The sequence below is a fragment of the Salarias fasciatus genome, assembly GCF_902148845.1.
Source record: "Salarias fasciatus chromosome 7 unlocalized genomic scaffold, fSalaFa1.1 super_scaffold_4, whole genome shotgun sequence".
In the NCBI taxonomy this organism is placed as follows: Eukaryota; Metazoa; Chordata; class Actinopteri; order Blenniiformes; family Blenniidae; genus Salarias; species Salarias fasciatus.
In genome coordinates, this window is record NW_021941229.1 from 22,120,376 (window position 1) to 22,145,708 (window position 25,333).

A 25,333-nucleotide genomic window follows, 5' to 3' on the forward strand; every position below is an offset into this window, starting at 1 on the left:
CTCCCATTCATCTTTCCTACATATAGATCCCAGATCTAAGGCCCATCTGTTCATCTTTGATCCCACTTTTTCCAGATTAGGGTTTTCATATTTTGACAAGAAATTTGCCATCTTTGGGTTTGAGATTGTTTCTTACTGCTGTTTTCAATCCATCCACTGAACCATCAATGTCAAGGGCACAGGGGTTATTGCTGATTTACTTTGATTATGTGGTGGCAGAGCTCTGTGGCAACGTTTATATACCTCTCTGGTTGCCTCTCATTAGGTTGAGTTTGATTCATATATGGTGGTAAAAATATGGAGCAGCACCGTTTGCTTGAGACATTTGTACTTCTTTCTGCTGCTACTTCTCTGGCGCTCCATTTAGGCTTTGATAACTCAATCTTCCCCAGCAGCCCTGCTGCTGAACTAAATACTCTAGTGGATTATGACAGATCTGTAACTGAGTACGCCGCATAAACAATGACGAATGATAAACAAAGCACTGATTAAAATCAGTTTATCTGGCGGCGATAGCATCCTACTTTGATTAGAATCTGATCGGAAAGAACAGGCTCACACTTGCGACCACGCATCCCCCTTCTGACGTCCGCAGTGAGCTTTCCTATCGCACGCCCGCTCAATATTTCCCATCTCTCCCTTTCCTCCTGCCTGTTCCATCTCGGCTCTCGGTCTTCCTGGCACTCCTTGCTCGGTGTGGGACTCGGCGCTGCATTAGCAACATTTACAGAGCATGAATGTTGCTGTGAGCATGTAATAAGCTCAGGACTGTGTTTGGCTCGTTCCCTGCTCCGCGCCGTCACTTCATTGCAGGCGATGCATATTTCACACTTCAGCGAGACACGCGGAAGCAGGCGTGCACGCGGCCGTGCAAACTGCCTTAACAACCACAGAAATTGCAGAATCCATATTTGTATTTAAATTTCCCTTACGCCCCCATTGTTTTGCAAACTCTATTTCCACATTGGTTTTCGGTGCGTCTCCAGCCCCTCCCCAGCGCTTGGCCCCTGCTCCCCACCATGCCAGCGCTCTGCTGACTGACAGTCTCCCATCGGGGAGGCTCTCCGACAAATGGGGCCAAATGGAGCCGAGCCACTGCTGCTGCTGGCCACCAGTCAGCTCGCTGAGGTTATTGCTTAGCTCTGCTCTTACACCGTTATTTATATCCGCCGTCACACCGCTAGTTTGGAGTGTTTGATGAACTTTTCATGTGTCGCGAAACTGACTGCTATGGATCGGCGTCGTAATCCCAAACTGATGGATACACACACACACGCACACACACACACACACACACAAAAAAGCAGCTTTATTTTTACAACAGCATAAATTTAAAATAGAGTGAGCCAAACTATGACAGAGAGAAGTGGAGTCGGTGAAAGACATTTAAGGGAAAGGTTGCACTCTGAATACTGCTGACTCGCCTGAAGCACCGAGAATATACACTGAAAAGCTCTTTTTTTGTTTATTAATACTAATGTCAAAGCATTTTTTCAGAGGTTTAATGGAAAGCAGAGAGAGCAAGAGAAGCAAGGCTGAATGTTTTTTTTGGGGGGGGTTGGTGTTGTTGGCCAAATGCTTTATTGTGGTTCTCTACCATAAACAGGCGAATTACACACTGTAGCAGACAAATAAACAGAGAGTGACATGTTTGTGGCATGTTGTTCTCCAAATGTTTCCTTTGCAACAACAGAAATTCACAACTTTTAAAGAACAATACAATGATTCAGAAGTTATCTTTTTCTGTTTTGGTACCTTTTACACTCAAAATGAATAATTTAGAGCTGTAACTTGGATATTAATCACCTAATTGATCAGCTTGAAAAATGAAGTTCTACATTACTTTTTAATTTTATTTTTATTTATGAATATGTAATCTTAAAGATTTTCTAACTTTATCATTCTTACTAGACCTTTTCAATGCTTTTTACTTGTATCCCATTCATATGGAGTTTATTTGCTTTGCCTCATTGTAACTGTGTCTTTGAAATGATATTAATATTCATAAAATGTGCTAAATAAAAAAAAAAAACAGCCAAATATACAAAGATAATTGTCATAATGACGCTTCCTCCTGCTGAGATGATCACTGGTAGCAGAACCCCAAAAAGCAACAAAGAACACATCGGGAGCAGGCTGCGAAAGCCTTATTTAGAAGTGATGAGAAATACATTTATCAAAACACGAAGTGTCAACACAAACGTGTCCCTGACCTCTTTGAAGGACCATCTGGTCAAGTTTGGAGCAAATAGCTTTGCACAGCTTTCAAATGGCGGTGCCCAAGGTGAGCGCTGCTCTTCTGTCCCCTGCTGCCCGTGTATGTTTTCAAGGGTCTTTTTGTTTCCAGCCTTTTCATTTCCATTTTTATTTTTTTAATAGTTCTATTATGCAAACAGCAAGAGCAATCCTCTTGTGTATTTGCATGGCCACAAATGTGTGTGATGAGTGTGTGTGTGTGTGTGTGTGTCTCTGTACTGAGAAACATTTACAGCTTTCCTCACAGATAAAGTCAAAATGTAAGAGCGGAAGCGAAATCCCATCACCGGCAGCCATTTGAGAATAATTTTAAAGCCAAGTGTGAAATGCAGAGAGCTGAATGTAAACATAATCTGAAGGTGAAAGATACCTGGTCTTAAAGAGGTGCAAGATTTTCTCTCTAAAGCATGTGGTTCAGTATGAGTGGGAGCTGGTAAAAATTAAGACAAATACTGTATATGCATTTAAGAGGTGAAACAGCAATGCAACTAATCCAGCTTAAACTCTGAAAGTAGACTAATAGTATTGTTTAAGTCACGTTCACACAAACTAATCTTCGGCCCTCCCTCCCAGTGGAGGGGCTGGTTTATTTATACATGTTCGTTACCTACCCAGAAACGTTTTGAAAGTGATGTCCGTTCACACGGAAATGGCCAAAATGATGTAATTAGCATGCCAGGCCACAAGGTGGCACTATTTTTGTATATGCAATAGGATTTTGTGTCTTCACTGCTCTTCAGTTATTTTGTCAATGATTCAATTCGATTCTGTGTGATGCATGCTACATCCACATTTCCATTTCTCCACATGGCGACTTTTCCCACTAATGAATCAGATAAATATGAACTCTTTTTACTTTCGAAAATGACAAACAAGACAACAAGTGTATTTATATTTGAAAGAAATTAAAAGAGAACAATACGCGGAGAAAAAGGACAGATGACCAAATTGGATAGTTGTTACAGGAGACTCTCAACTTGAAATCTACCAAGTCCTGGGAGAACATGGACTGGGAGTGACAACAGTCTGGAGGCAAACGCTGTTGTTATTGTCAGTCCGCTTGAGTATGTGCAAAAGAACTGTTCATTATGGCCATGGCGCACATGCACAGTAGAAGCATTTTTAGAAAAGTCACATTTTACTCATTTCCACAGAGTCAGAGCTTTCACTTTAGAAACCGCTTTCAAAAAGTTGTGTTTCAGTAGCTCCGAGCATCATTATCATGTAAACGACCCCGAAATGGGAAGAAAGTTTTCGACGCCAAACTCCACGTCCCAGTCTCCGTCTCGATAATAAAGAGAATTCTTGTCTTGTTACCCTGTGTGTGCGTGCATTTGGAGTCACACACACTCACATACCAATTGTGACTGCTGCCATGCAATTAACTGGAATACCATTTGGAGCTACTTTGGGTTCATTGTCTTGCTCGGAGACACTTACAGACAGGGCGAACCTGGGGATCAAAAACCTCTAATCTGCAATTGTGAGCCAACGCGCTCAACCAACTGTAGCCCAACCATCAGCAACAAAGATGTGCTGGGTTTCTAGCTGCTACCTGGGAGTTTTAACTGTAGTAACAATTCAGATGATATATTCATATTTCTCCATATTTACCATCATTAGATAGGACAAAACTTTCATTGTTAACTGTGAACAAACTCTCTGTAGTTCTTGAAGGAACTGTGATCAATATTTTTTTAACACAATGCATTGGAAAACAGTGAGAAAACAATGTGAGAATATGAATAGTGACAGAGCAGGCAGAGTGAGGAGAAATGAATATCTGACTCTGCAGTTTCCCTTGATTTCGCAGAGCTTTATAAAGCTGCCTATCAAAATACAGCTGACGGCAAGACTTGATGAAAAAGTAGAGAGTGGAAGGGGAAAAACACATATTAAATTGAATAAAATAGAAAACTCGGGAACTTCTGAGAGGAAGTCTTGAGACTGTGAAAGAGTGTTTTTTTTTTTTTATAGAGAAGCACAAGTGACCCCGCCTTTGTAAAAAGTCATTCAAAATCATGTTTGAGTGTTTCAGCCTGGATATGCTTCCAAAAAAATGTAAGTACTTAACACACACACACACACACTCGGAGAACACACAGTTCTCAAAATACCAACAGTTTACAGATGGAAGGAGGACAGTCTAAGCATCGTGGCTTTAATCAGTGTCTCAACCCTCCAGATAACATTGGTCTGCCAAGGCTGCAGACTCCTGTACATCTGAACTGGCCATGTGGTCTGGTGCAAGAGAGTGTTTCCTGGCTTAAAAGCTGGATTACAACTTCTGAGCTGACAGCCCGGCTCCTAAATTTATACATGCTGTACCGCCCGATGTTAAGTCTGACTCGCACTGGTTTAAGCACATGACAACACAAGCAAGAATTAATCTTTTATGCAAAGCCCGACATTCTTCATCACAAAACCCCCGCAGCACTTTCACCCCATAAGACCGCAGTTTCATCTGGATAGTATGTGGGAATTTATGAATTCTAGTCAAAAGACATTATTTCACTTCACAAATGAAAATTAAATAATAAAAAAAACAGACTTTCCACCAAAAAAAGGCTTTTAGAAATCGTAGCTGGTTTAAATCCCCTTGTCTAATAAAAGTTCCATCTAACAAAAAAAGAGGGAAAAAAGCGCACTCACACACACACCAAAAACTGTCCCCGAGTGTTTTCCCCTCCAGTACATGAGCAGGCATTCAACCTTTCTCATCTAGGACAAAAACATGCAGACCTATTTACATGTCAATGAAGGCCGTGGATAAGGACTTACCCTGCCTCTCTCCACTTTCCAGCCTGAAACCTCCACTCATCCCTGCATGCTTCCGTAAACTACCATGGTAAATGTAATAATCGTGATTCTAATAGAGGCCAACGTGTGGTGGGATTTTGCCGAAAGAAGACTTGTTTTGCTGCACAGCTGTACCGCAGCCAGCCCTGCCAAATAATTCTGGATGCCCCAAGCTGATCCCACAAACCAGTATCAAGGTCAATCTGGACATACTCTAATGAATTATCGAGCTTTCATCCGGTGTTCATCCTTCCTGAATACAACTACCAACATGAAAAAATAAATAAAAATAAAATATAGAGAAAGATAAATGCATGAAGACATGTGTTCCGCCAGAAAACATTACAATTAAGGCCCTGTTTGTACAACAACATTCTCAAGTGAAAACAGAAAGCTTTTGTCGTGTTTTGGGTGTTAATTTACATGACAATGGTGCAACTTTTTGAACAGATCAAACGTGGAAGTTTTAAAATACATCCTGACTCCGTTTTTGTATAAACGGGAGAAAACATGACTTTTTGAAAATGTTTCATCTCGATCTAAATGGGTAAAAACCTAGCAAGTTCTGCACATGTGCGAGTAGATGGACAATAACATTGCTATTGATTGTAGTGTATTAATCTCTGTGTGGTATCCCGACAAAAACAACCAACAAGCGAGCCTACATGAACACTACATCACAACACAAAAACATGCATTTTCATGTGAAGCATCGAGTAAACAGAGCTTCGATCATAAAAGAAGTCAACTGTGGGAAAACTAACAAGCAAGGTGTCATTCTGAGCGATAATGAAGAAAGGCAGGGGTGACTCGGGGGTTTCAGGTTCATGGCTGGCCAGCAGCCACGTGCGCTGGAAAGTCGACCTTCTCGGTAGAATTTGTATCAGCAGAAACAGATGGTGAGCTGAAATGTCCAAAACAGACTTTATCAAGAGAACCCTTGTAACATTAATACAGGTACCGTGACCATGTGGGACATGATGTCTTTTCATCAGCAGTAAGTGGACCTGAGGATCATAAAAAAGCCTCCATGCAGTCACAGTATCTGTGCTATAATCAGCCGTAAAAGCAGGCCGCAGATGAAACTATGCTTCACATGCCAAAAACACAAAGTGGCCACAGTTATGAGAAATTCTCCTCCATGGAAAAGCACAGGAAGGACCTGTTTTTTTTTTTTGGTTTTTTTTTTACAGTTGTAACAAACAACCATAATGATGCATGAGAGAGTGAAAATTGATGCCTGCGAGCCAAAAGGAGCTCCTCTTTCAACCTGCAAGCCTGGGCTGTAATCGGATGATATCAGATTATTGCCCTTTCTACTGTCACTTTTCTATTTATATCGGACCTTTAGAAGAGTTCCCCGCACTGAGGGCTGGTTGAGATGAGACAGAATTTATTGCTGTGGAGGTGAGAATAAGGGCTGAATGTTCTCACTGATTCGGGTCAGATGATTATCGTGTCTCCGGAGATGGATCGAAACCTCCGAAAAGTTTCGACTTTCCCCACTTCTCCGTGCCTTTTCTTTGTCCCTCCTTCTCGGGGATGGCAGACGGCCCAGCGCATAAAGCAATGTGGCTCAGACGCTGGCAAGGAGAAACTACGGTCTCTTGGAAATATGCTCTGTGTTGACTCATTCTGTTAACCGCATTCTTCATCAGCAGCACAGCAGAGTCCTTCCCGTCGGCCATGAAGACAAAACATCGCCTTTTCTAGCCCAGTTAATAATACACCACTTCTTCTGCCTTTCAACTATCTAGTTTGGACTCTAACATTTGGAGTGGTGGAAGAAAAAAAAAAATAAAGGGAAGAAGAAAAAAAAAGAAAGAGGCAGCGGAAAATGAGGGGGAAGAGAAAGAGTGAGCGCTCACTGGCCTACAGTGCAGTCTCGATCCCCCTGGATTTATTTGTGTACATAACTCTTTCTCTTTCTGTCTCTCCCCCTCCGTCTCCCACTTTCAGCCTTTCGTTCTGCTCTCTATCGCGAACACAAACACCCACATGGTGCAACCACTAAACAGCCAACAAATACACAGATTCGCAGAACCGTCAATTTATCCTGCTGCATTTTGAGCAGACGCGGTACACCCACGGCCCTCGCATATGCCACAGTTAATTATTCCATTCAAAGAGCGAGAGGAGGGCTTCCAGCTCTGAAGCTCGCGCCGAACGCAGCCAGAGACTGAAGACCGGCTGAGAGATTCCACTCGGCTCAGCCTCAACAAAGCCAAAACTTTATAACCCTGTTAAAGTAATGACGCGCAGGTCATTAAAAGAGAAACAGTCGATTCCTCACAATTGCCGTGTAACACCCTTCACCCTCTGACCTCCCACCCAACAGACTGAAGTCCTATTCATGACTGACCACAGAGGCCCCAGTCAACAGCTCAGGAGCCAAATGGAGAGTCGAGCCGCACTAACAAGCTAACGGGGAAACCATGTGACCCCACTCCCTCGCTCACTTACAGTCATCTCAACTTTTTCCACGAGTATCTCTCTCATCCTGTCCAGCCTCTTCCTCCCATTCGTACTCACCATGCTGCGCCTCTGGATGGCTGCTGGTGTCAGGGTCCATGTTAAACTCGCGGGGTAATGAGCGCCCGGATCAACACACCCATGTCCCGAGGCAAAGTCAACTCGATGGACTGAACTGCAGCCACTGAAAGTACGACTGCTGTTTTATCTCCTCCCGTTCCCGCTCGGGCTGCCGTCCCTGCTCCGCTCTTCTCTCCGGTCGGAGCTGCTGGCTCGGGTCTGGCCCTGCAGCCTGCCAGCTCAGCTCAGACTTCCACCGCTGTGTTACATCTGTCTGACTGAGCCGCTCTCTGGAGAGCAGGGAGCGAGAGAGAGAGAGAGAGGGAGAGAGACTGGGAGGGAGGAGAGAGAGGAGCAGTTTCCACATGGAGAGAGAGAGCAAGCGAGCAGCGTACTGTATGGGTGGAGGGGGTTGTGGCCGCACTGAACGTTTCCACTTTGATCAATTTTACACTCAGCTCTTTTTTTTTTTACTGTCATCAGACAGACAACCTAGCAATGTCTGAATTTGAGGGCAAAAAAAAAGCATACATACCAACTGAAATAGTAATTCAGCCAATATTGCATCGAATACAAGGAGCAGAAATGATGCTGTGTTCCCAGAGTAAACACTTCCTGTTAATCCAGCTCGACATTTCCTACACTGGAACGAAACAGAAACAATCCGCCTACGAAACTTTGCAAGACTTCATTGATGCTGTAACTTCTACACCAATGCATTCTCCAAAGCCTAAAGTATTCACAGGATAAGTATGGACCAACTTCTACCAGCTGAGAACTAATGGTCTCTTTGAAAATCTAAAAAAGTATCCAGTCTTCCGTCTTTCACACTGTGCATTTTGTCTGTTTGGAGCAGGGCTGTCAACATCATTTTAGTTCAGGGGGCCGAACAGTCCAACATCATCCTGAGAGGATCGGACTGGTAAAATAAAGGCATAAGAAACCTTTAAACTTACACTTAAAAGCTTATCTATGTCACATCAAGTATAACAATTGAAAAAGTATGAATGCATGATTTTACAAACTCACCCTGACAGCATGTCTATGAGGTTTATGCTAGTCTGCTGGCAATGAGGTATATATATCTGTAAAGGCAGCATCGCTGATGTCTCAGTGTTGTGTTGTGTGCACTAAAAAAAAAGAAAAAAGAAAAAAGAACTGTCAAAAAGTTGCCAGATTGGAGTCTCTCGCAGGCTGGTTTTGGTGTATTCTGGTTTGGAGGTTTTCGGTGTGTGTATCGTGTTCATATTCACGCCGTTCGTTTGGAAGAAGACCTGCAGAGACCTGCTCCTCGAAGGGTCTCAGGTCCTTATTTAGACAGCAGTGTTTACACCTGCACAAATGAAAGGCACAGTCAGAGCAGCTCATCCTGGCTGCACAGCAGTTCACAACAGCTGTAATTATTCACTCCTGTTATTACAGCTTTATTGTTTATTTCAAGAAATGTGCGAAATCAAGAAAAAATGAAAATAAAGGGGCACCCTAAATGGTCAGTGTCTGCATATTTATATTATGTGTGTGTGTTTTTGTGAGAAAATACTGCCAATTAAGAAAATATTATAGCGTTGAAACTCAAACAGGTGTGGTATGTGAAAAACTATCAGATTGCTTTCAACAACCGCCATATTTCAAAAACGAGCCGCTGAAATAATGTTAGATACTGTGAGTAACATAGTACAGGATTCTGAAATTCTACTGCTATTGAAAGGCTTTGGGGCAGGTGATGATAAACACTCGACACTCTGGCCATCCTAAAGGCAGGAGGCAGCTTTAATTTAGACCTGCATGATCTCAGAGTTAATGTACATTACTGCATTCCAGACCTCCTACAGCCTCAGGTTTATGAGCTCGCTGTGCCTTCCTCCCACAGACAAGACCGGGAAGATTTGCGTCTGTCTGTGAATATGTGGCCTTTTCAATTGCTGGAGTTGGCGCGTTGACTGAACTGGCCGAACATCATGAAAAGACATTAAGTGATCAGAACAGCAGAATTACAAGCCGGCAACAGAGGCCGGACATTGTTAACAAGCTGTCCAGTACTTTAAAATACTCTGAGTTTATGCTGTAACGTCCTGTTGCTCATTCATTTTCCATTTTTCAGTGTGTGGAATGCACCTGTCGCTACAGTGTCTCTGCTTTGTCGGCAGGCATTTCTCCACAGTATTTCACTTTATATTGATAGTATCTTGATAACACATTTTTACAGATAATTTGTGTCTCTGGTGAATCGGTTCAGAGGATCAGGATTGGTGCTTATATTAGCAATGTATTGATTTTGACAATACATTTGCCTTCGCCCACAGCAGCTGGGATCGGCTCCAGCCACCCGCGACCCCGAAAGGGAAAAGCGGTAGAAAATGAATGAATGAATGAATGATTTTGACAAGATATTCTGATCATAATATGCACTGGTTACCTCCGCCAGGAGGTTATGTAATCATGTCGGTTTGTTGGTTGGTTGGTTGGTTTGTTGGTTGGTTTGTTAGCAAGATCCCGGAAAAAGTAATTGACGGATTGCAATGAAACTTTGTGGAAAGGTGGGTCTTGGGCTAACTTAGAATTGCTTACATTTTGGTGACGATCCGGATCACTGTCTGGATCCACGAATTTTTTAAAGGATTCTTCATCATTGAGAGATAGGGAGTCTTTCACATGGTTGGGCAGGCCCGCCGACAGGGGGCGACAAACGCCTGGTTCACACAGGACGCGCCGCCTCCGACGCGGAAGTGGGAAGCGCCGCGCACCGACTGTCAGATCGGCGCAACTGTTAACCTATCTCACGGTTCATACAGGACACGCGGGGGACCGCGGTGTACGTAGCGGCTCGCGCCGTGGACCGTGGCCGCTTTGCTCCTCTCTATTTTCTCTGCGAGCTGCGCGCCGTGCACCGCCAGTTGTAAAGCTGGACAGAGCAGATCGCACCACACAGGAAGTCTGTAACGGAAAATACGAGAGAATCCGGTCAATTTTCGAATTAAAATAACATAAATTATGTCGCTTTTCGGTTTTCCTTTTCAGATAAACACACACACACACACACAGGGAGAGAGGGCGACAGGGCGACAGAGAGAGGCACCGCACGCTGCAGCGCTCTGCTCCGATCACACCCCCCCAATAACAATGATGTGCGATTAGATATGGTGTTCTTACGGTTGTTGGCGACTGATTTGAGCTGTGGCGGAGGTCTGCGCTCTCTGAGTGCCAATTTCTAGTTTAATATATTTTTGAGTTTCAGCTACACGTGGCCAAAACTTCCCTGTATTTAAAGATGGAAATGGTGTAATAAAAATCTACTGTGATCTGTGAGTTGTAAAACACATGACTGAAATTGCTGGTCTTTTATTCAAATTTTTAGGTTTGTCATGTTATGCAAAAGGATAGAAAGCGCAAGAAAAATGAACTTAATGATAAATTCATACTTGGCCGCAGTAAAACAAAGATATGGATTGAGAGTTCTAATTCTTTATAGATGACATTATTATTTACAGATCCAATTGCACTGTATGTGACTCCTAAAGTTAAATGAGTTTAACACCCCTGATCTAAATAAATAAAAAGGTAAAGAATTTCATGTTAGCCATCTGAAGTTTCTGAAAAATCCCCCCCAACGTCAATCAACAAGATTGGCAACATTCAGTGGTCCGGACCCATGTTTGACCAGATCAACAAAAAAGTTAACAGAATCTAAAGTGAGCTGATTGTAATTATAGCCTCTGATCGCTGGCAGTGCTTAAAATACATGTGAGGCAGCATTAGAGCCCCAAGGCATGCAAAAATCATTCAAACAGCCCTTGGTCAGCTACCCACTCCTTTTTAATCCTATCTGTAACGTTACAGCTTGCAGCGAGAAAAACTGGAAAATAGGCCAGCATATGCCCAACAACCAAGAGTTGAGAACTTTTCAAAGAAGCTCTATCATGAAAAAAAAAAAAAAAAAAAAAAAAACTTTCACCTCACTAAAATTAAGCTCAGTTGTTCTGGTGGGAGCGCCTCGCCGTCTCATGCATGTTTGTGCCGAAACCTTGACGAGTTCAAAAGGGAAGAGGCGGAAGCCGCTCGCTTTTGAGTCTCAGGGTGAGACGAGATGAGATGAGAGCGCTCTCTCGTTTCGCTGTGGATTCTTATTCATCTAAGTGTAGTTTTTATTCATCTCTTTGCTTATTTGGAGCTCGTGTGTCACACAAGGACAAAAGCAGGTGGGTCCTGTGCCAATGAATAATTTAGTGAAACACAGACACGCCGAGTGTTTGTAGTGTTGTGATGTGGCTGTGTGGCTCTGAGAACTGTGCAAGTGCGCACACACACACACACACACACACATGCATGCACACACACGCACGCACACGCACAAACTGGAGCTTTAAAGGTTACACCAACAGGCGGATACATTTAGCCTCTTTAGACCATGTGGTTTACAAAGCAAAACTTTAATTCTGGCAATTGTTCATTTTGTTGATGGGGAAAAAAATAACTTGACTGAACTGCTTTCATGTAGTTCCGCTACAATATTGAAGATAGATTTTGTTTTTTTTGTTTTTTTTATATTGATTTATGGATTCAAGACTGAACAGTTTTGTGAGGTTATCTTCAAGTACCAAACAATTGTTTGAAACTCTAACAGGTGGGACGGACCCAAGGCCTCATGCAGGGATTTCACATACTAAAACACGTGTATCGGCTTCCCTCACCTCGGATTTTTCCTACTTCACATACATTACAAGGGGCAAGGTTTCTGTTCAGTGCAACAATGACTTTTTGGCTGGCTTGTTTTCTTGTGTGCTATACTTCATTTAGGCTTTACAAGAGGTCAGGATGAAAAAAAAAAGGCATTTCAACTAATAGTTTGTTAAGTATTTCCAGTTGACGTCAAACCTAACTTTCCAATACTTCTACATAGCTAATTACCGTTTGGATAATTTGAACGTGCAAGCGTTGATTCTTTCCTTCTGTACTTTGTTTTCTCGTAGTATAATCAGTGACTATAAATGGCAAATGTGTCTCTCCATGCTGGACTGGAGGCCTGTTCATCAAAGATTATTGATCAAATCAACTGTTTCAGACTGAGGTGCTGAACTAAATGGTTAAAATTACTAGAAAATACAAAAAATTGCCTTCAGAATTAAAACATTTAAATATGAATGCATCCATACACCCTGAGCCCTGGAGAACAGTGAAGAACAGAAGATATTTTTAAATGATAAACACAAAAACAAACACTGCAGTGATGAATTAATCTATGATAATGTATTCTATCTCACTTGCAGAATAATGTATGTTGTCTATAAAAATCTGAATCACCAGCACTGTCATTATCTTACATAATAATGCCTGAAATGTTTGGGGCTGTCGCTGGCAGGGTTGTAAAAAGCACCTTGTAATTAGCCAAGAAGCCGACAGACTGTGTTTATTCTTTTAGCCTCTGTCTCTGTGACTTAATCACACACATTCAGCATAATGATGCCTCTTACACTGATTTCTCATCAACGTCTCATCTCCTGTATCGGCGAGCACACACGTCAAAAATGAGATTACAGATGGGAAAAAGAAAAAAAAAATCTGTTCCCAAAGTTAAATATGTGGTATGCAGAGAACGCTGTTTATCAGCCATAACTTTTAGGTGACAGAAGGACGCTTCAGCTCGTCTCATTATCGAGTTCTAGTCATAACATGAGAAAAAAATGTGACCTTACCGAGGAGATAAAAGGGAACCAGAGAGAAAAGCATTGGAGGGGAAAAGAAAAGCGCAGCAAAGGCAAATGTCGGATGTGTAAAACACATTCAGGCTGAGCAATGAAATATTTGTTTGCCAGCATATCTGGATGCTTCTCATTATGAAATCAAATAACAGATGAATAACCACATTCCTCAAAAATGCCAAATGGCGCCCTCTAATGGTCATCAATTTAAAATCTGCAGACGCTGGTTGTACATCAATCTGGTCATTAATCGAGCTCCAACACATGAAATCCTCCCTAAATAGATCTTTCTTTACTAGTCAGAGCAGGATTAAGTAAAAAAAACAATGAGACAGAATCATAAAAACAACATTTTAAAGAGACAATTAACTGCAAACAATGATTCAAAGACAGGTTTATAATGTGATGCATGCCTGCTGACTAACCTCCCAGCAACGGTAGCTGTGGGTGACAAAAGCTTAAAGAGCCAAGCTGAGCCTCATCAGGCTGATCCCCTCCAAGAGAAATCACTGATGTTTGACTTGAGTGTAAATTCTTGTAGTTCTATACTATATCAAATAAACTGCATGATCACACTGCTGGAAAAGCAGCAGGGGGAGTGCAACTTAACAGAAGGCCTTTGAAAGAATTTCTGAGTGTCTCTTTTAGCGGCTGAGATGAATCACTGCAAGAGCAGAGGGAAGCTTTGAAGCTGTGCGCTCTCCATCTAGTGGATACCAGGCAGAAGAATAGAATTTCAGAAGTCTTATCCAGGCATGTGAGCTATGCGAGGCTCACGCATTAATGTGAGCCGGAGGGAGAGAGGGAAGTGCTTCTGTTGAGCTACACTGACCCTTCAAAACAGTGAATCAAACAGGCAACAATGAGCCTGGTGTGCTAAAGGTCTGATTAAAACCTTGCAAATATGTGATCGCTTGTTTGAACACGAGTAGAAGTCTGTGAATCATGTGTGACTGACATTCGAAACAGCACATGAACCAAAGCATCACTATACGGTTCTCACGACGGTTCTCGATAAAAACTGAAGAGGATGCAGGGACGAGAAAGCTTCATCTGATCCCCGAGGTGCAGGAGGAGGAGATCTGTTGACAAGTTAAGAGAACTTGACCTTCGATTTGACCTCTGTTTGTCTCGCTGTGCTCTGTTGCCATGGCGATGGCATCAATACGAAGTTGCACCCCAGAGCGAAGAACTGCAGCATTCTCCAGCGATTTGAAGTTTAGTGACTTAGACCCCATGTTAAACAACATACAGGTCAGTTTGAAAGAGAGTAATTAAGGTGTGTTGGTGTGTGTGGCGCCGTGGTTACCGCGGTCGGGCTTACCCACCGTTCCCCTTGGACATCTGGCTGTGATATTCTGGAAACTGTGTTTCCACTGGAACGCTGATGGTGCGTCTCAGAAGGTGGACCTTGCTGGACGCGGGGCGCCGCTCCTGCAAAAACAAGCGAAGGGAAGGCTAAGAAAAATAAAGAGAGGAGGAGGAGGAGGAGGAAACGGGGACAACTCGGGGCACACGAAGCATTCTCACCGAGCAGATAGGGAGGAAGACAGAACGGAAAGGAGGCGGCAGAGAAATGGTGGCTTTGAAAATGTATGAAATAGTTGGGTGACATTCCTTATCGGTGTGGTTGCGGTTCGTCTGGTCACTGTGTTTCATGCTGCGTGTGGCCAGAAGCACACAAAAGCCGCAGCGGCTCTGATGAACGAGCGGCCATTGAATCAAACAGAGGCGACATCAGGCGCACATCAGTCAGTGTCGGCTCATATCTCCTTACAGCGTGCACGCCAAATGTTTGGCTCAAGAAGATTATAAAGACAAAGGGGAAGGGATGGCTGTGGTGGGAAAACAGAGAAACAAAAAAAAGAGAGAGAGAGAGAGAGAGGGAGAGAGAGGGCCTGATGTCCTCCAAGTGGAGCGATAATGGCTTATCGAACATCCTCACACCTCGAAACTCAATGCCTGTCTGTCTGCTGGTCCCTGCTCCTCTGTTTATCTGGCTGATCCTCCCTGAGAGTCCTCCTGCTTGTTCCGTGTGGCTCAGGCTTAAGGACGGCGCTTTGTGTGACACCGCTTTCCGCTGTAAGGACAACGTTCCACGCCGGCGCTATTATGACTAAGCAGTATGAGCTGTAACCTGAACCTCCATTCACTGCATTTTCTAATGTCACATACAGCGAAAAACGGTGAGGACCCGATTGTCTTGCTTTCAGTGACACTGCTATTATGCAGGGATTAGAGTATAATCTCTGGCTTTGGTTCATTATTTCACTAATAAGCCTCTGTCTTCCAATTTTTTTCTTCTTTGCAAAGTAATGAAATAATTGATTTGAACAGTGGGAACTTAAAAAACCAGAAGCTTTGGGATCATTTGTCTATTTTCTTATATATCCATGGATTGAGTTTCATATCACGTCTCCTTGCTTCATTAAAAGTTTTGCATTTATTAATTCTCCTGTTAGTTAGCTGCCATCCATCCAGTCTCTGTAGGCGATTTATTCAGGGTAGGGTCATGGAGAGCCTACATGTGTATATATGTGCATCTATGTAGATACATTCATATTATTGTATCTGTATTTTTTATGTTTTGAGAAAAAATGTCGAGAAAAAAATAATAGTAAAATGAATAAAAGGAAAAAAAAGACCTACAGTTTTTAATCACCAAACACTACAGACAGTCATTCATCCTGTCAGCTTCAGGCTGACAGGATGAATGAATGAACCCGACGTGGTCTAAATGGAAAAATTAAAGAAGGAAATCTGGAGTGAATTGCAGGACAAGAAGAATGACCGTCTCCAGCCCCTGAACTGGCTTTCAGGCCAAAGCTGTTCAAAGAGCATCAACACAATTCAGAGATCAGATTTAATATTAAAGTTCTGATTGTTCTGATGAAGCCCATTCACCAAAAACCTGAACAAAACCTTCAGCAACATGAGAATTCTGGCCTTGAACACACGCTGATGAAAACCTTCTGGAAGTATGCAGAATCTTTTAGTGATAATCTCAGCATAAAAAAAGAAAAAGACGCATCGCGGGCCCCCTCTACCGACGGCAACATGGAAAAAGTAATGAGCTGCAGGATCACTGCACACACTCGCAGCTCCACCGGCTCAGGAAGCAAATGAAGACTTCACAAGAAGCCGAAGGCGAAAATGAGAAAAGTGTGAAGTGTGGAAAGCCCTCTGGAAGCACACCTGTCTCTCAGCTTTATTACCGCCACATCGCAGCCCTGCAGAACTGTGACACTTGCTGAATGGAGAAACTCTTCTGCTCTCTGTTTTGTATTCATGTCTCTGTTTTCTTACTCTTCTTTTTTTTTTGGGCTGTCTTTGTTTCAGCCGGAGCATCATTTGAGTTCTGATTAAAGAACTCCCTTCATCAAGCCGTAACGCATTTAAACAACAGCAGTGTTCTCTGACTGAAACAGCACTTTGGGTTTTTCATCATGTCTGAAATAGGAGCAGGAATGACAAACCGATTGAGGGAGAGAGCAATAGAATACAATTCAGAAGCCAAAAAAGATTAAGAAGATGCAATAAAGAGTCTGAAACAAAAGTAGAAAGAAAGGCAATGTCTTTTACCAAAAGCCCTACGGCTATTTTTTTCATGGCCAACAATCAATTCAGACTTCAAGTACTGCTCTTTTCTTCTTTCGGCCCTCTTGGTTTTATTGATAGTAGTGTGAACAAGAGCAAAAGTGAAGCATCAAGTGAGAGAAATACAAATTATTTTTGTGTGAAGTTAACCAGATTGTACTCGATGTCACAGAGCCACCTTTTGGACTAAAACCGAATATACATGGAAATACTGTCTGCCTTCTCTCTGCTGTGCTGTGGGACTGTCGTAGCAGCAGAGCACAAAAGGGAGAATTACCGTAAGTTTTTAATGCGTCCTAAAAAACACACAGAACTCGTCAATGAAAAAGGTCCACTGTTCAGGTAGAATATTTCTGCCAAGAAAAGACAACACGGTTCTGGTGATTAACATTCTTGTTGAATAAACCGTTTTCATTTCCAGGGGCTCTGAGCACCACTGTGTAGACAGTATTAGTAATCAGTAAATTAAATCAAACTGATTGATTTGCATTAGTGCTAGCTCAACATTCTAGATACAATTAACCCATCCTGAAGTTAAGCTGAAATAGGCTTTAGTGCTCTTAATGCCTTAAAAGACCAGCCAGTAGAGGGGATTGTAAGAACCCAACATGTCAGCTTTTCCTAAACAGTGTTGCTTCTTGTTAGTGGTCAGGTGGGTAGTTTTTCTACTAACTTTACCCATCTTTTACCGCAGCACAAAGAAGGAGCGAAAGTCCGAAAGATAGTGGTCACAGAAAAAAGTGACATTACTAAAGCCATGGACTATAAGCACATATGCAGCTACCTGTTGACAAAATGAATATCATGGAATAAATTCGTAAGACTCACTAAAAAAAAGACTGTTCTAAGATCTACATCAAGTTAAAGTTCATGTTGCATAAAAAAAAAAAAGTTTCTCCCTGCTGGAGGTTGCATGTTCTCCCTATGTTTGCGGCGTTCCAGCATCTTCGCACGTGGATCATCCTCTGAATTTTGCACTGAGCTGAATCGAGTTGAGGATAGAGGGATGACTGGTTGGTGCATGCTGAGCTTTAATTAAGCTATATTTGCATTGAATCAAGTCACTTAGAGCAAACGTATTTTGAGATAAATACTTGTTACAACCTGCACTGTGCCAGTGTGGTGCAGTATCTCACTACTTCCACTGCTAAACACCACCTGCTGGAGCCAGAGTCAGCTCTGTCTGCTTTGGACAACTGTAGAAACACCTCATCAGGCTCAGAACAATAAAGATTTACTTTAACATAACACAATTTTGATTTTCTGCAAACAGAGCTCCTAAATCTCACACACTGGACCTTTGAATGCACATGACGGTTTGACCTCGGCTGTACGACTTTGTTTAGCTGTCAAAAGCCTCCCATCACACCTTCGTTGGAAAGGAGCCGGTACAGCAGCGCATCGCTCCTTCCAACGAGCAGTCTGCTGACGTGACAGAAATCCTGCGGTGTTCGTCTTGACCTTACAGAGTCCGGGTCAGGGAAATGAACGCGCTTAAGAGCTGTTGTGCTTTGTTGCAGGGAAACAACAAGCGCCGTCGTGGACAGGCTGCCAAGCGGGTCGACTGAAAAATATTTCTCCCCGCAATTATCATTGTTTGAGAGCGGCTCGCCTCTGTAATTGCAGACGGAGCAACAGTAAAGCTGCAGCAGTCACGTCGGCGGAGAAAAAGGTTTGATGCGGCCAAAAACTACACTTTGGGAGCTTTTTTCACATGTGGGGCAAAAAGCTTGCTCGATTTCAGAGTGCAACACTGAAAAATATCCATAAAAGCTTCATTTAGTTAGTAATAGATAGATAGATAGATAGATAGATAGATACTGAGGCTTGTTTTGCATGCAGTCAGCCTGAAAATTACAGACATCGATAAATGTGCCTTTACAGATAAATGGTATTACGCCCCCAAGTGGCTAAATAAAGTACTGCGACAGAACTGAATTATTTTCTGAGGTTTGATTGTAAAGTAAATTCAGTACCATTTCTTTTCAAAATAAAACCAAATGATGCACATTCATTTTTGTTTTTTTGGAAATTATAACTTATGCATCTGCTGGATTTCCTGTCTGTTCTTCTAAACATGAGAGAGAAAATTATTGATGTTAATGTCATTTTGTGGCATTCATTATAATAAGGAATCACACTAATGTTTGCCTTTTTAGCTCATGGAAAACAAATACTCACGGCACTTCGAAGCTGTCATTATCCCAAAAATATAAAATACTGTTGGAGTTTCACCAGAAAATGCCTGCAAATAACAGCATCTACATTGCAAATACACATCCAATAATTCTAGAAAGACTTATTTTGTGTATTTGGTGTTTGGCAGTAACATTGGAGGGTTGCATATTGTTTTTTGATGAATTTTCAATTTGAATTTGAATTTTATGAAGTCCATTTAGAATAAATGAACATGATTTATCTTAAACAGACTGCAGTTCCAATATCACTGACCATAAAACAACATATTAATAAAAAGAAGTGGGAGGAAGTAAAAATAACAAATCCCTCAATTTTTCCATCAGTTATTGAGAAATTATATGCTTCACATCCATTATTTACTGAAAAATAAAGATACATATTCTAATATGAGATACAAGACACATGGTTCCACTATGTGAGATATTTTCACAACTCAAGCCCATAATACCTGCAAATATTGACAAAATTAGAGAATGTACTGATTAGCAATTGATTTTGGTTGGTTTTAAACCACTTTTGGAGATTTGACGGTAAAACGGATGTATAATGGTGCATATTTATTAAACTTTAAACTTGCTTTAAAGTCTTGAGAAACTTGTTATAAAAACATTTATTTCACTGCGACAGTCGCTCAGTTAGTAGAGCAGGTTGTCTTATAACCGGAAGGTTGGCGGTTCGATCCCTGCTCCCGCAGGCGTAAAACTGTCGTCGTGTCCTTGGGCAAGACACTTCACCCACCTTGCCTGGCGTGAAAGTTGTGAGAGTGAAAGGTCGGAGGGGCCGATTGCGTAGATTGGCAGCCTCGCTTCCATCAGTCTGCCCCAGGACAGCTGTGGCTACAGCAGTATCTTACCACCACCCAGTATGGTGTGAATGAATAATGTAAAGTGTCTTTGAGTGTCCAGAAAAGCGCTATATAAAACCAATGCATTATTAATGTTACATGAATTTGTTGTCTGGCTCTATGAGCTTCCGTTATGCCACATATTGTATTAATTCAAAATATATCACACAATCTGCTTTTTTTTTTTTTTTTTTTTTTTGCATTCAGGTAAACAGTAAACATGCGTAGGCGGGCGCTTGGAGCTCGAGTTCAGGATATTGCTGAGTGAACAATGTAATTCCAATTACCCACTCTGACTCCTCATTTGCACCTAATGCGAATCCTTTAATCTCACCCAGACCCGCATGATCTAGTGCGACACTGATGAAAACAACGGAGGGGGAGAGCCAGGCTCAGATAACCCGGCTGTTTCTGCAGAGGGATGCATCTAAATCTCTCACACCAAAAAGTTGTTAACGTTGCTGAAATTGTATCTGTGCGTTAAATAATAAGGCAGACATGGAAGGATGCACACGGAGATGGCGAAATGGCTGGAAACGAAATAAATCCGCAGAGGGACAAACAACAGATGAGAAAGACAATGATGACACAGAGGGAGGAGACAGATGAGTGTGCGCGCTCCGCTCTCACCACCTCCTCCTCGTTCAGAAGCAGCAGCTGACTGTCGGCCACCACGCAGTACTTCGGGTTCCACGCCGTCCGCTCCTCGTACGAGTGGCCGCGGGCCATCCGGTGCCTCAGCGTGCACTGCATATCTGAAAGAGGATTAAAAATAAAAAAGGGAAGAGAATTTTGGTTGCGCTCTGGCCTCACAGTGAGAACATCCCCGGTTCGAGACCGTGCTCAGGAGGCTTTCCGGTTCCGTGCGTGGGCTTTCCTCAGTTCCCACCCACACTACAAGAACCATGAATCTGAGGTTCAGTAGTGAATCTGAAACTGCCCGCAGCTGTGAATGAGTGTCTTTTTTTTGATGCACCTCGACTAAAAGTACCTGGATTTATAGGAGAGAACCTTTCAAGTAAAAATGCATCATTCTTCAGTTTTTTTTATTTTGCAGGAAAGTTTCGTGCTTACATGGCAACATTTAAAAAGTTATGTCTATTTACACTCAGTTTTGCATTTTCATTTGAAAAGGCTGTCATGTAAACAGGGCTGAAATAGGATCCTGTAGCCATTTCCTGCAAATTAAACAATCCACAGTTATAATAAGACCATTTATGCCATAACTGCAGCATCGTGGCTTAAAGCACTATCAACAGGTTCAACTTGTGCAGTTTTGATTGAGCTTTCTTGTACTGTAAACTGGCTAACTGAGACAAAACTGAAAAGGAAATTATACTGAGCAGCAATCCCCATTCGAAATATGGCAAATGCCAGAGGCTATTTTTTCAACTAAGGCTCAATGTTGATAATCAATAAAAGATCTGGCATCATTCACAATATTAGCAAAAAAGGTAAAAAAGCATCCATCTTTGTTTGCACACTTGATAATCAGCTAGAATGACAAGTTTAAGTTCTACTGAAAATAATCTGAGAATGAGTAATGAGGTACGCAGTCAACAGACGACAATTAAGGTTATTCTTTACTGGAACTTCCATCAGTTTTGAAATCTGGTGCTGCTGAACCAAAAAAAAAGGGATTTTTATTAAGAAATCTTGCTGACTGAAGAGTAAAGACTAGCGCTCTCCACATTCTTTCACTTCATCACTCTGTGGACGACATGGGCAAAAAAAAGAATATGTTGAAAAAGGAAGTGAGACGGGCATAAATTGGATTTCCCAGCATCTGCATTGATAAGATGACATAAATCTCTGAAAAGCACTACATGTGCTTTTTCGGAGCGGAAAAGCTATCCATCTAACCAGACGCACACTGGTCACTATAGCAGAAGGGCTGTGATTACGTCAGGTTACACTGAGGTGTCTTAAAAATCAACACTGTTATGCTCCGTGCAGGCAATAAGGAAACATTCGTAAAGACGAAAACATAAATATCATCCAAATGCAGCAATTATTTAAATCATGATGCAAAACATTGGATAGCAAACTACCTGCAACTAAATAAACATAAAATATGGGTCGATATTTTCTACCACATACATACCATGTTAAAGTTTATTCTTCAAAAACCTAACAACCTGCAGTTTGGACCAGAGACTACAGTGACTCCATATCTTCTGTCATTGATAAAAAATGTACATCATCTGTAGTTATTATTATCAGTCAAAATAAAAGACAGGAAGTAAATATAGTTAGGATGTAGTCAATCAAATCACAGCTACATCTTCTTCCAAGAGAGATATTTTAATAGTTTTGCAATAAACCTAATTTCTATTTTAAGATCAGTCCTCATGCTGAAAGATTGATATTTAATATGCACAGACATTGATACTTAAACTTAATTTAAATTAATCCAAATAAAAATCATACATGTTTTATGACAGGAGAAAGTTGTTGCACTATTTTCAGGACATATAAGAAGCTGAAAGCTTGTGCTGGGCTGTATCTCTGCACAAATCATCGGTCCAAAGGAAGAAATGCATGTTGGGGCTGGGAGATAGTGAAAAAGTCTAAAAGAGAACAGCTTTTTCAGCTTTATTTGTGAAATAAGTATTAAAAAAAGGACAGTTTTCCTGACATTTCACTGAAGCATCAGGAAGATGCTCAGAAGACATAAAACGCACGAAGACAAATGAGTTCATAAAACATGTTTCAATGAACTTTCTTGAAAATAGAGGCTATTTAATTGATTAATGATGTCGTTTGAGTTCTAACACTACACATATTCCTTCATAGACTAGTCCACAAGAGTTAAATAAAAGATTACTGAGAAATCCGTCATCAGCAACCTCCCTGCTTAACACAGTGATTTTAAACAAAGCATCTGCATCATATTGGTGTGATTTTGGTTTAACTTGGTATCAGATTTAAGGAAAAATTGCACATGGCTACATGAAAATTGGACTGTCAGGAAGGGAACCATTAAATCGACGGTTCAAACAACTTGCTTCAGACCAATGCGATTTTCAGGGCTGCAAAAAGAAAAGGCACAGAAGAGCTGCCAGTTTTAAAAAAGTGGGGATTTTGTATTCAAAGTACTTGTGGAAATTAAGATTGTTTTTTTTATTTGTAAGTACTAATTTAGGGAAGCCCATCGCCCGCTTCACTTTGCATAAAACACAATTTGTTTTTGTGCTGCTGGTAACAACTTTGAAAGTAGAGAACTTCGTCTCCGCTGTCTCATAAAGGGAATATTCAGTGCATTGAGACTTATTTTTCCATAATCACCATGCTCCGACAAGTTTTTAAATCTTTTTTTAGGCAGTCTCATTTGCAATATTGTGGAAATCGAGCTGCTATAAACTGACTTCATGAGTGTGCACAATATGCACCGGGCAGAAACCCTGTGCGGCTGCCTCGGTGCTGTCAGTCACGTCTCTTTGATCATTCTCTCCGAGCTAGCGACTGCCTCATAACCCACAAAGCCTCAGTCTCCGGCGTGCCATTAGAGACAAAGTCACGAGTGCACAAACACACTAATGCGCAGACATACGCGCCTGGTACAGCTGCTTGCGTCTGATCAGCTTACACTCGCGCTACGGCGAAGGAACAGGTCAAGCACACATGGTTTTCCATTTACCGGCGCTTCTTTAGCAAGGAGTATTTAATCCTGCTGTTGATTCAATTATGTAATCAGGAGGCAGCTCAGCTCGCTGGAGAGTGGGAATGACGAGGCAAACAGGAGTGCGAAAGGTGAGAGGGACTGAAACATTAAGCTTCATTTCCTCGGCTTAAGTTGATCCGCGCACCACATTTCTGAGGCAGGTCCTTAACATAACCCTATGCCTCTGACAGCTACACAGGCCCAAGGGCAGCTCACTGATGTGGTATAAATTATTGAGTTTTGTCAAGGTCCGTGTGATGTATTGATCAGGCATATGACAGGTACAAATTCAATCAATCAGTCAGGATGACAGTGCTCCGTGATGTCCTGGGCAAGGCCTGCACTTCATGCACAAACTGAAAAAATATCATATCACCAGCATTTCTGTAGATTTACATGAATGCCACAAATTTTAATCATCCAAGCAGTAATAAGATATATACTTAACACCCGTGGATGTCTCTAGGCATTTCTTATGGTTCTGGAACATTCCTGCAAACGGTTCCATGGATTTGTTTACAGTCAGTGCTGTTGTCAAACCTGAGGAGTGCAGCCAGATTGTGATCCATCACATCATCACCAGGGAGACGTTTATTCTGTCCAGAAATGCATTTTTTTTCCAGCACGAAACAAACCCAATCGCTTAGCCAGAATCATAAAGGACCGCCTTCGGTAATAAGGACATGGAGTACTGTAACAGATGGTTACAGCCCCCGCAGAGAACTGATATCAACATCATCTCCTCACCTGAGAAAGCGCACGCTCCTGAAGCAGCCTAAATATTGCCAAGAAATGTGATCGGTTTCCCCAACAAGCCTGGAATAACTTACACATCACAGAACTTCTGCTGTTTCAAGAGTGAACAATACTTATTTAGGATTGGTACTTCCAATCCTTCCCAGAACTTCCCATGCCCCTCTCAACATGAAGGTAAACCTCATGTGAATACCATCTACTGGAACAAAGGACTTTTTTCCATCACTTCCTGTGTTGATTGATTCATAAATCTGGATAATGTCCTTTATTCTACAAAGCACTTGTAAAATTGTGCACTGAAGCTTTTCTCCTATTTAAATACATTTATCTGCACCACCTGATGTGGTTTGATTAATGAAGTGGTTCACTGTCAAGTGCAAGCTAGAAAATAAAGGCCTGATTGCATTTAGGTCAGAGGGGCTGTGATCAGCCTGTCAACAAAATCACTGATGGTGCTTTCATGAGGAACTGGAACATAGGAAAGCACTGACTTCTAATTAGGGAGAATACATGAAAACATTGTCAAATTCACAGGGTTCAAAGAAGAAAACGTAACTTCACTGGAAGCACGTGGAAAATCGTAAAATAAATAGGTAAAAATGTGATTTCTGCAATGACTTTATCCTACTGCAGTTAAAATGATAATGGACAGACCTCATTAAAATACTATTATTACTACTAGTACTACTGCTACTAGTACTACAGCGATTGTGATTATATATGTCTTGTTTGAGATTTAAAACAACAAATTTCCCCCACAAGCAAATATTACAGAAAAAGCCCAGAAGAGTGATGCGTTCAGGTGTAACTGGAAAATGGGAGAGGTCCCACTTCCTAATTAAAAGAGTAAAACATAATAGTTCGGGTAAATTGTAAACTCGTACATTGAGGACAGCGCTGTGACGCTTATAGAACATACCACAACGGTTTATATGAAAGAGAAATCACACAATATCGCCAATTTTTTTAAAACGCCAGTTAGCTTAGCCA

At 41.8% G+C, this 25,333-nt stretch overlaps 1 protein-coding gene across 3 annotated transcripts in view; it reads right to left on the minus strand.

Annotated features, from left to right (window-relative positions):
• dab2ipb (DAB2 interacting protein b) overlaps positions 1-25,333 on the minus strand; it is a 175,623-nt gene that overhangs the window by 137,249 nt on the left and 13,041 nt on the right. For all 3 annotated transcript variants that reach the window (XM_030085470.1, XM_030085471.1, XM_030085469.1), the window contains exons 2-3: positions 20,554-20,678; positions 14,612-14,717 (exon numbers count right to left, since the gene is read on the minus strand). In XM_030085470.1, the coding sequence (XP_029941330.1) occupies positions 14,612-14,717; positions 20,554-20,678 (231 nt within the window). The remainder of the gene's footprint in view (positions 1-14,611; positions 14,718-20,553; positions 20,679-25,333) is intronic.